At 41.4% G+C, this 12,306-nt stretch overlaps 1 protein-coding gene across 2 annotated transcripts; it reads left to right on the forward strand.

Moving 5' to 3' along the window:
* The first annotated feature begins 4,461 nt into the window (after positions 1 to 4,461).
* Positions 4,462 to 10,003, forward strand: rps21 (ribosomal protein S21). Of its 2 annotated transcripts, XM_078255958.1 has the most exons (6): positions 4,462 to 4,570; positions 4,859 to 4,941; positions 6,441 to 6,504; positions 8,438 to 8,509; positions 9,036 to 9,091; positions 9,943 to 10,003. In XM_078255958.1, the coding sequence occupies exons 2-6, from the start codon at positions 4,892 to 4,894 to the stop codon at positions 9,950 to 9,952; spliced, it is 252 nt and encodes an 83-aa protein (XP_078112084.1). In that variant the 5' UTR covers positions 4,462 to 4,570; positions 4,859 to 4,891; the 3' UTR covers positions 9,953 to 10,003. The 2 variants fall into 2 exon arrangements, with proteins under 2 accessions (XP_078112084.1, XP_078112085.1); XM_078255959.1 differs by lacking the exon at positions 9,943 to 10,003 and having other exon boundaries at positions 9,036 to 9,095.
* The last annotated feature ends 2,303 nt before the right edge of the window (positions 10,004 to 12,306 follow it).

Genomic DNA, 12,306 nt, shown 5'->3' on the forward strand with positions numbered 1-12,306 from the left:
GTGAGACCATTGGGTTGTGGGAACATAGGGCTGTGGGACCACTGGGTTGTGGGAACATAGGGCTGTGAGACCATTGGGTTGTGGGAACATAGGGCTGTGGGACCATTGGGTTGTGGGAACATAGGGCTGTGGGACCATTGGGTTGTGGGAACATAGGGCTGTGGGACCATTGGGTTGTGGGAACATAGGGCTAACCCCGTGGACAGGATGTCTACATAATTTTAGAAGCGGGGTGTTTTTCAATCCCAAGAATGCAAAGAAAGGACTTGTGTTCTTTGGAGAAACATTTTTGCGACGATGCGTTCTTGCTGGTACAGCCCACAAAGTGCTCTAAAATAACAGCCATTCATGTAGTTCTACTGGAACATAGGGTCAGTTTCATCAAATATGACAGAAAGTTAGTTTTATAAGTCTTACCTAGTGCACCTTTAAACTATTTGTTCATGGTGAAATAAGACAAACAAGATCATCGTGGGGAAACTGCTATATAAAATATTGCTCGACCACATTCGGCAAAATTGCTTTTCTGTAGAAGGCTAATGTATCCCTACTATTGTTAGTGTATTAGTTTTAGTCAGTTTAAAACTAAAAAGAATCATGCCTCTCTGAATGTACAGTATATGCACTGGAGTGTCCTACAGGTGTCCCTATTATGTAGAATTATAATTGGCGTGTCATACATACGCCACTTATCCGCTGTATACGGCGTAGACATACACGTGGATAACTCAAAATGCGTACAGATAACACGCCACACCTATTTACAGTGGATTTTTCATTTATTTTTCATTACTTTATTTAACATGATGGTAGAAGGTGCCATATGTAAAGGCTGCTGTTGAACTGAGGCAGATCAGACACTTCATATTTTTTATTGGAATTATTTTGTATTGTTATAACTTCAGCTGTTGTGATAAATGTTGTGTGTTTGACTGTTCAATGTTCCATGCTTATTAAAAGAAAAACACGTATTGCTGGCAGTTCGTATCTATGTTCTCATCCCTGCAGAAGAATACAGAGCAGGTTTGATGGTGTTTCATGTTTTAATGCTCCATAACATGTTTGATCTGTTACACAGTGAGTATTGAACTTTATTTAAACTTTAGCTAAAAAAGAAATCACTAATTGAATCGTAATCGCGATATCTGGCAGACAAATCGCAATTTGATTTTCCCCCTAAATCGTTCAGCCCTACTATACAGCATTACATATACTGCATTGTACAAGCTGAATGGTGGACTGTGTTTTCTCACCAGCAGGTCACTGTCGCAGCCGAAACTGACTCCAGAGCTGGTGATCCTCTTCAGGTCGATGTGAGAGTTCTGGGCCTTCACGTTCCTGAAACAGCCCTTCAGAGAGCCCTGCTTCGGAAACAGAGACCTCAACCTGAAAAGAGACGGAGACAGAATTGAACATCCTGACAGACAGACAGACAGCTCTTTAACTAACTTAAGTTCCAGTTCTTCAAAAATCGTACAAGTAAGGGGGTTTGTTTTGTTTAAGTTTTGTTTTGGTTTTTTGCGATTTTTAGAATAGATTATTTTTCCTAGAATCTATATTTTTTTACTATTTCTCTGTTACCAATGATTCACCTAAATATTTTCTGTTTATACGGTACCGTAAATTATATAGGACCTTATCTTGCACCCGCCGCGGCGCAAAGCCTGACGCAAGTGTCTTTGCTAGTTTAAGACCGACGAAGTTGTCAGTTTCCCGTCCAGTGCCCGCGCTATTTAAACAGCAAATGCACTTGCGCCCATCTGTGGCCCATGGGTGTGCTGGTCTTACAGGGAGGTGTGTTCAGGTGCATTCTGGGCATGCTGGTCTTACAGGGAGGTGTGTTCAGGTGCATTCTGGGCATGCTGGTCTTACAGGGAGGTGTGTTCAGGTGCATTCTGGGCGTGCTGGTCTTACAGGGAGGTGTGTTCAGGTGCATTCTGGGCGTATTGCTATCTTGAGGCAGTGGGAAGTGATGGCACCATTGACCAACAAAAACCTGGTCTAAAGTCAATAACGCAGCATTTCATTGTTATTTTAACAGAGCATTAGTAAAATGCTCCTAGGCTCGTGCACAGCACGTGCACACTATGCTTGTTACACACACAGGGACGCACAGCAGCACACACACATGCAGAAGATTACAAATAAAAATATTACGGTGCTAATCCTCCATCATAACAGCAATGCTCCAAGGTCCAAACGCGCCTGGCTTTTAAAGGGAATGGGAGATGATCTCTGATTGGTTGATTGCATGTTACGCCCAAAACACACCTCTGATTAATGCAGACACTAAGTACAACCCTTTAGAACCATGCGCCCGGCGCACGGACCCTTTTTTAAAAATTTAAAATAATCTTTTAAATTAGCAAAAGTGGATTTGGACGCACCTGCGCCATGCGCTTCACGCCGTGCACTTAGATGGTTAAAACAGATAAGTTCTTCTTCACAAATGGATGAAATGTCAGACTGACTGACTGACATGTGATGTGCATTCTCTTTAGAAAACAATTTGTTTTTTGGAAATGTCTCATGATGTATTGTCTCTAGAAGTGTATTATTCAACTTTTGTTTTTGTTAAAGAAGGAAAAGAAAATCCGATACTTAATACTCAATAAATAAATATTGCGATACAAATCCAATCGGTCGCCCATGTATCGTGAAAGAATGGTATCGGGACTAAGTTTCCTACTCACTTCTCAGGCATCTTGTTCTCTGGTACTCCTCCCAGGTAGTAGTTACTACTAAACTGGGGGAGGCTCTCTGTATACTGGAGAATATATATAAGTTTTTTTCTGACCGTCTCTTTGAGTGGGCCAAGTACTGTAGGTCCATCCAAACAACACTAAACACATACATATATGTCAGCAGTTTATCACTCACAACTCAATTAATTATCATATTTATTATTGCAGCGTTTTTCCCTAGCTTTATAAAAGACTTAGGTGCACATAATTTAGTTGGCAGAGGGTTTAGGGTTCAGGAAAAAGGGTTGTTGACATTATTTTGGAGCATTATTATTACCATGTCTGTGTCTAAAACGTAGTTTTGATACGTCCTGTCATCATCACATATGTGAGCTGCGTCTCCCGATACTTGTACTGCGTTCCATTTGTACTCGGAAGTTGGATTTTCTGAGGTCAAAGTCGGAAACACGCCCCCCTGACCTCGGATTTGCGAGCTCGGAACTTGGGGCAACCAACGAGTACCTCGAGCTAACAATCCAACATGGCTGCCCCTGTGCATCAACAGTAGTGAAAGCTGTAGTAACATACAGTTATAAGCACTTCTGTCTTATTTGTGTCTCACTAAATCAGTCGTTCACACAGTCCTGTCCATCTTCTATCTGTGGACATGTTATTACGCTGTTTGTATGCACAAAAAAACAGCATAATGTTTTGTTATAAACCGACATTGCTAACCATGGCTAACCTGGCTAGAGCTAATGAAAACAATGAAAAATCAGACTTGTATATAGAACCCATTCAAATCGGGTGTGACGTCATTCCCAGCTTCGGCTTTTCATTGTTTTCATTAGCTCTAGCCACGTTAGCCATGGTTAGCAATGCCAGTTGATAACAACGCGTTACGCTGTTTGTTTTAAAAAAAACACTATAGCAACGGTAGCAATGTCCACAGATAGAAGATGGACAGGACTGCGTGTACGACTGATTTAGTGAGACACAAATAAGACAGAAGTGCTAATAACTGTATGTTACTACAGCTTTCACTACTGTTGATGCACAAGGGCAGCCATGTTGGATTGTTAGCTCAGGGTACTTGGTGGTTGCTGACAGGAATTGGGCATAACCCGTCTCTCTTTGACAGTCTTGTAAATACATTATAACATGTATAGGCTATATACATTCAATTTAATATTTCAGGTCATAATTAGTGTTTGTTGTATTTGCTTATTTCACATAAATAAACATGTAAGACACTAAGTTTCAGTTTCTTACATTGTCAGCATCTTATAAAATAAACAAACCAAAAATGCAAAGCTCAATAAGTTTTTTTTTTTTTTCATTTGCAATACAATAGTGGTGTGGTTTATTTTTTTTGTCCAGTGCTTTAAGAGCTTGTTCAAAGGCTCAGCCTGGCCTAGCATACTGCAGTATAAATGGATGTAACTGGTTCATGCTGTATACGACTGCTGAACGCAGCAGTCGTCTGCAGCAGTAGACCATTTCGTTCTCTTATTGCATCCATGGGTGCTCCACGATGTGTGAGCCGCGCATGTGCAGAACAGCCCGGCATCTTTTGACAGCCAGCTACGGCTACACCACTTGGACAAACCACACGCGATGTGATTTGTGGAGATTCGCTGATGATATAACGTTATACAGTCTATATTATAAGCCGTTCTTAGTCCTGTTGTAGTTGTCACAGATATATATACATACGTATATTTGTATATATATGTGCTGTAGGCTACCAACCATAGATCGATTTGAAGATACCAACATCCAACAGGGGGCGACTGTACATGGTGGCGACATAAACACTAGAAAGAGATATTTCTCTTTCCGGGTCGGCTTCTCTTCCTTTCCCTGTCGGCCATTTGTCGCATACGGTGTGTTTCCATCGAGCTCTCTTCTTAAAAACGCTTAAAATGCACGTTCTGTCCCTACATAACTGTCATTTTCTTACACTTTGTCGAAGTTAATGTGACTATGTAGTCGTAGATGGCCTTTGGTTCGTGTTTAGGGCAGAAATGAGGTGTAAATATCAGACGTTGGGCGAGTGTGTGAGCAGCCACATGCGGCCCGCTCTGTATGCTAACTGGTGTGCTAGCTAGCAGGCTAACTGCCCGCGCCGACTTTTCTAATGTGTGTTTTTTGGGAAAATGTCTTTCTTTCAGAGTTGTAACCGACCGCGTGGACAACCTGTAAACATGCAGAACGACGCTGGTGAATTTGTGGACCTTTACGTCCCACGTAAATGGTAAGTACAAGTCACGTTAACGTTACTAATAACGTTTCCACACTGAAATACTCGTGTAATAATTTACGTCTTACTTGAGACAGGTTGCCTAAACATAACCAACTGTTAAACAGGTGGTTTAGCAGGTTCATAATTAGGACATTGTATGGGGAATTTGGGACACTAAACTGCACGTATACCGAGGTTAACTCCTCGACGCAGTGACCGCGGGTCGACTCCGACCTGCGGCCCTTTGCTGCATGTCATCCCCCTCTCTCTCCCCTTTCATGTCTTAAGCTGTCCTGTCTAATAAAGGCCTAAAATGCCCAAAAAATCTTTAAAAGAAAGTAGTAACAGCTAAATTAAAGTAGGCTACTTAAAGTATGTATGGACCTTTTTCACAGCAGACATGTTGACTTGTCATAGTAGGAAAAGCACAGCTGAAACTGATAACCTTAATGATGGCTCAGTTCCATCTAGTGTCCCTGTAAGCTATTTCAGTGAGCCAGCATCCACAATACCAGGGCCTCTCCTAAGTGGAATGCATTAATGCATATGTTGCATTTTACTGCTGTAATGTTGTAAAATGCATAATTGATCAACTGTATAATGTTGGGTAGTTTAATCCGCAGCAATGCATTATATTCTATAACCTCATCAAATGTTTGTCACGTCGCTGTCATGTGAGAACCGCCTATCTCTAAAAAGGCAACTTTTCATAGTGTCAGAAAACCACTGAAAGAGTGACAAAATTATATAATTATGCAATGTATTCCCCGAAGAGAAAAAAAAACCAGATCTGCGAGGTAAAGCTGTGTTCACATGTACAGGCAATTGGCTTCTCGTTTCTTGCCTTAAAAGTTGAGTGTTCCAACACTACGCTTACACTATAACAAAGGAAACTGGCGACACCGCACACGAGAGCAGCGTAGTGGTGCGTACGCTCCTGAGATCTGCTCTACAAGCGTAAAAACAGGACTTCAGGTCTTCTATTTATATTTGTTAGAAATAGCAATTTCACTGCTGTGGTTTTATATGTGTCAGTGAAAACCACAGTGTTGGTATGGATGGGAATTGCCAGAGGGCCCCGTGATACGATATATTATTCAGATTTCAAACTTATTGTGATATTCTGCGAGATACTGCAAAGGATGACCCCAAAGGAAAACTTGTTTTATTATAAAGACATTTTTCTTGTTCTAATGGACTGAAAAAACCCAATTGGTTGCATTGTACTAGTACCAAAAGTTAAATTCTAATGTTAATAACAGAAATTGTTGCATTGAGTCAGCTGAAAGCTTTGTGGCGTTTTAAGCCCCCAACGTTGCCTTCCAGGCAGCGCTGCCTGGAAGGCACTAGGATTAGACAACGGTTAAGGTCAGGGTTAGGTGCCTTGAAGTTGACGTTGGGGGCTTAAAACGCCATCGAGCAGCTTTGTCATGCAGAGTATCAGTGTGAATGATGGTGACGTTTCATTCGCATGAACATCAAGTTAATGTTTGTGTGTGTGTGTATTGCAGCTCTGCTAGCAACAGAATCATCGGAGCCAAGGACCACGCCTCTGTCCAGATCAACATCGCTGAGGTAACGGGAACATGTCACCGTTAACGTTTTCAAGCGTGTGAAACCAGTGTCTATATCGAGCCTCTACTTGGGGTTATTTTTATATCCGCTTAATAGATATCAAGGACTTGGTGTCAAACCATAACAATACCTGTATTAATATCTTGGTGGTTTGGGTATAAACTAAATTAAACATAGTTTTTGTTATTCAGCTAAAGTAAGCCAAATCATGGTGTCATAAATTAACTACACTCTACCACATTGGCCTGAATTTAGTTGTTACACATTACACTTAAAAACTAGCTGGAGAGGTGCCAGTTCACCTCCTTGAGGAAGGCACTGAACCCCACAGATGCTCGGGGTGCCTTCATGGCCCCATAGAGGCAGGCAGACTTTTATTTTGAAAGGCCAGTTATTTCATGGATCCAGGATACTATCCTGATAAAGTTCCCTTGCGCCCCCCCTTTCATCACATACCCTTCACCATACCCCCACATCATCACATACCCTTCACCATACCCCCCACATCATCACATACCCTTCACCATACCCCCACATCATCACATACCCTTCACCATACCCCCACATCATCACATACCCTTCACCATACCCCCCACATCATCACATACCCTTCACCATACCCCCCCATCATCACATACCCTTCACCATACCCCCCCCCCACATCATCACATACCCTTCACCATACCCCCACATCATCACATACCCTTCACCATACCCCCACATCATCACATACCCTTCACCATACCTAGAGATTGTCGTGGGGTACTTTCCATAAAATCATCTCTCAATGCAAATCAAACCAGCTGTTAGGCTAACTGAAATCCAACCATACCACTCTCTAGGTATGGTGACGGGGGTGTGATTGCATGGGGCATGGGTTCCTAAACTTCTGAGCACCACTATATTTTGCAGCTTATTTGTGAATCAGTTTTTATGTGACAAACCTGCAGCTTGTAATAAGGTTGTCCACGTGTGTGTGTGTAACAAACAGTAGGCTCAGTGCTAGTGGAAATATTTGCATGGCATTTGCCACAAGAGTTAACCACAACAGCACGACAGGAGAGAGGTTGAATAGTTGAGGGAAACTGACGCACAAATGTATTATCACAAATAGGCTCCATGGCATGGCAACTGGAATATGATTGGAATAGTTCTGTCTGCAATGAATAGACCATAACAGAATTTGGCTGTCACTGTAAGCGTAGTGAGTGACATATGTGAGGCAAAAAGCACCTGTTGTCTGAGGGCCGTGCCGTCCACGTTGCTTGTTGAACAATTTATTACAAATCACATGAACATGCTGCTGCTGTGGAACTGTAAACTGTATTTACAGGCAGTGACTGGTTTTCTTTTCCAATGCACTTCATGGGATGTCAAAAAATCCAAATGGCAAGCTTTTGGAAATGTCTACATGTGTGATAAAGCCTGCATCCATTTAATCGTTTAAAAAGTACATCATTTTTGTGTGGTAACAGTTAACCTGTAGATTGTTTTTGAAAAGTACACAAAATACCACGCAGCAGTAATATAGCTTTGACAGAGGGGTCAGCCCTGTGTTCCCACATCACTGACATTTTCAAAATGAGGTCTTGTGTTCCTACATTTCCCTTCAATTTAAGCCCTACCCTCCCACAAGATGTTTTAGGGTTAGGGAGATAAAGTCTGATACAAATTTATGAAAAAGGAACTGTGGGAACATAGGGCCTACTTTTGAAAATAATCTTAGAAATGTGGGAACATAGGCACTCTCCCTTGACAGAGAACATATGGTCACAGCTGTTAGATGGTCTGTTCTTTTGGTGTTCACATGGCTCAAGGATTACTAGAAATGGAAGGACAAACTTATTGCCAAGCTAAACCCTGCAAATTTCCGCCGTGCAGCGGTTGTTTGGACTTGAGATGTTCTCACGCGGTGTTCTCTGTTTTCTTGCAGGTTGACAAGGTGACGGGCCGCTTCAACGGTCAGTTCAAGACCTACGCCATCTGTGGCGCCATCCGTAGAATGGTAAGTCTCAGTTCAAGTGGCCGTTGCAGTGCGCCTTCACGGCCGTCTTTCGAACACAGGCCATTGTCAGTAATCAGGAAGAGGGTTTTAGGAGAGCATTATAAGCGGCCGCAACGGCTGAAGTAGAGGGTGCCCTGGCCTCGCCATTTGGTCTCTGGTCACGTCTGTTTATGTCGCATTGTACTTAGAAAAATATGAGTTGATGTAATCTTATTTCTGATTTTTTTTTTGTTAGAATAAGCTGTAGTTTTATAGTACAGAATAGTTTTTGGAGATGTGTAGTGTCTGTCATCCCTCCATTAAGTATTAAAGGGATGTGTTCCACTGCCTGCAATGGAAACCTGTGGGGGGGGAGAGAGGAGGAGATGACAGAACCGGGGATGTTTGTCTGTTTCAGCAGCCTATTATTAGAGCACAACATAGGCTTCACTAGTGTGTGTATGTGTCCTCTGTCTCTCTCTACTGGAAACATGGCTGTCATGTGATTGTCTCCTAAATGCTGAAAGCTTTTGTTTTCCCCCTACAGGGCGAGTCTGACGACTCCATCCTGAGGCTGGCAAGGGAGGATAGCATTGTTGCAAAGTAAGAACCTGTTCTCAAATGTCACAACGTTGGCCCACTCGGCCTTTTGACATGTGACAATGAAAGAGAAAAGCACAAGTGACAGTCATAACACTAAGGCCAGCTACACACCGGCTGCGTGGCGTGGTGTTTTCTGTCTTTCCACACCAGAAAGGTGTCTGATGCGGCGCTGCTGCTGCTAGCCTTGTCTGTACACATGGATATTTCCCATAAATATATACTGATCTGATTACGTCGACATAGGCTCCAGAATATTTCCTTCTGTGTTGACAGGTGCAATATTTTTTTTAATTGACATTTATATCCAAACCTGGAGACTTTCAAACATCATGTCATTTATTGATATGCGTTTGTGTCAAATGACATGTATACATCTTTTCCTATTCTATTTAACCTGGAAACGCTCCAACACGCAAAAAATAGGTGTCGGTCCTATTTCTAGCATGCACGTGTTTTCGGAGACATACGTGTCACACAGGCAGTGTGCACGCTGTAACCTGTTACCATGGGAGCCCAAATAAAAATGGACACGCCACGCAGCCAGTGTGCGGCCAGCCTAAGGATGCTCCGGTGTCTCGGTGAGCCAGGCACTATACCACAAGTCTGTGTGAAGCTGTTGCTTTTCTTCCTGTTGCACGTGAGAAAGGTCTGTCAGTGAAGAGATCTCTCTCCTGAGAGGAAACATGCAACTCTTTATTTGTTTAAACACTATCATTTCACATTTCGATGGGTGTTTGTAAAAGTGTATCTTTTGTTTCTTCTGCAGTTTCAGGCAGGCTATTTTCTCAACTTAAAATGAGCATCTGTTGATTTGGATTTGTCTCTCCTCTTCCCCTGTTTTTGTCTCACAGGACTTTCTAAGAGCGATGCTGGAGCAGTGGACACTTTGTCAATAAAATGAAAAACCAATAACTTTGTTTGCCATTGTTGTCATTTCCTAATAATAAATGAAATGGGTCAAGTGCTCCTTACATAAGAGCGTCAGGCAACATCTCCATTTTAGTATCAAGCCTTGAGGCAACATTTTTACGGCTTTGCCCCATTAGTTGACCAATCGGTGGTTCTGGTCCTCGTCGAGTGAGATTTCTGTGCATCCCTAATTATTATGCAGGTATGGATAAAATGTTAACCGTATTGACGACAAAGCAACGTGGTCAGTGGTTAACGGCGTTCATTTGAGTTCATCAAATGTTTCTTGTTGGGGTGAGTGTCCACTAAGAGTACAAAGACTAATGCACCGTGGCCTGTGAGTATTCTCAACCAAATTAAACTGCCTTTACACAAAAAGTACACAAGATTAACCTCATAACATTTTAGCAGCCTGAAAGCACTACACTGGCAGTTGTCTTTTATTGTAACGAGGTACTGAATAGTGTTAATATCCAGCATTTATTAGGAAGTCTGGGATTTAAGTTGGCAATGAGCAGGTTGCAAAATCTTAATTTTGACTTTTCACTATAAATGCATATCAGTTCTAAGTATCTGTTTCATTAACTACTAATAATCAGTATCGGTATGGGCCTTGGAAAAACCAGTATTGGTCGACCCCTCATATTCTCCACATGTAAACATAATATTTTGCAATTTTTTTGTAAAAATGTCCATCCACTCTTTAAATACCTCAATATTTGATCCAGGAGTTCTGTATATACAGCTCACAACAATTTTTTTTTTTTTTTTTTTCCCATTCCATGCAAGTTTGTGCCGTAATGCATTCCAGCAAGTCATCAGCCCTGCTGTCATACTCTCCACCACCTTATAATTCCGTCTGTTACCCACGTATATTACCACACATCTGCTTCTAGTCGCTCTGTTTTCAGACTTCGTTCATAGCCATCAATCTCAAAATCCACACTGATATTGCTATGTTGAAATGGCTATTGTCTTAAATACTCGTTGATGCTATGAAAGTTGGCATATAGGCGTCTGCTGTTTAATAGAATACACTTTATTGGCCCAGAGGGGACAGTTTTTGTTGATAGAAGTGGATAATTGATATATTGTGCTCTAGTTGGAAAGCTTTATTAAATTGAATATCTGTGTAATGACTGCAGCTATTACTTATACTGATAAGTTATTTTCTGGATCAATATGTTCTATGTCCTGCATTTTATGCTCTGTATATGCAAAGGTATCGAGTCCTGATGTAGATGCATGCTTATTTTCAGAAAGTGAAAATGTGTTGTGTATAGTCTTTCCTATCTACTGGGTGTAAAAGCCATTACCTTATCGTTGGTCTCATTGGTATTTATCCAGCTCCTCCAGGTCCCTAATGACTGAATTTATGTATCCGTTTACATGTAAGCAATCAGATTAAAATCATCACGGGTACTGAAGGATGAACAGTTATTATCGCCTGAATCAGGACTCCATCTTCACTGGCTGATCCCAGCAGAGGGCAGCATGTGACAAGAGAAGGAAGGTTCCTGCAAAACCAGAAAAAACCTGTTTCACACTTTTGAAAGACAAGATAGACTTTGTTATCCCCCAGGCTGCAAGCTGCTCCATCACCCAACACACGTCAAAAAATATCGCAATACACGTACATGCAAAGTACATATACATACATGTAAACGGATCACAAGCAGAGGAGAAAATCCAAGTCTGGACTACACTTTCAATGAAGTACTATACAAGGAAACGTCTTCAACAATGCCCTCTCTCTTTAGTGATTGAGTCCACAGCACATCACTGCTGATTTTACTGCACTGTTACATTTTTGAGGTACTTGTAGGCATACTTTACTTGAGTATTTTAAATTCATGCTATTATTTCCTTCAACTCCACTACATCTCAGAGTTCAATGTTGTACTTTCCCCCCACTACATTTATTTGATAACACAAAATATATAACTCAAATAAATGAAGATGTATTCTAATAGGTTAAGACAGTAGTTCCCAACCTTTTTGGTATGAGGTACCCCCACAGCCCGGTTAGATAAACTGACGTAGCCTACACCTTAATCAATTCCAAATGTTAAACAGTATTCATTATATAAAAGTGGTTATTGTTTTTGTTTTTCATACAATTGAACTGTTAATATTTAGGTTGGTTTGGTCAGCAATGGTATTACTATTTCTTGTAGTGAAGCTAAATGCGTCAACAGTTTATCCAGTACTTTTAGCTAACTAGAACTTTGTACTTTTAGCTAACTATTTGAGCCGCGTATGCAATACTTCTAGCTAACTATTTGACCTGTTTAGTCAGTAGTTTT

This window comes from Sander vitreus, chromosome 7 (genome assembly GCF_031162955.1).
Source record: "Sander vitreus isolate 19-12246 chromosome 7, sanVit1, whole genome shotgun sequence".
NCBI classification, from domain to species: Eukaryota; Metazoa; Chordata; class Actinopteri; order Perciformes; family Percidae; genus Sander; species Sander vitreus.

Bases quoted from the DNA above. Each gene is read 5' to 3' on its own strand.
- rps21 (XM_078255958.1), top strand. From the start codon at position 4,892: ATGCAGAACGACGCTGGTGAATTTGTGGACCTTTACGTCCCACGTAAA. The intron at 4,942-6,440 runs GTAAGTACAAGT...TGTGTATTGCAG, and splicing joins CTTTACGTCCCACGTAAATG to CTCTGCTAGCAACAGAATCA. The intron at 8,510-9,035 runs GTAAGTCTCAGT...TTCCCCCTACAG, and splicing joins GTGGCGCCATCCGTAGAATG to GGCGAGTCTGACGACTCCAT.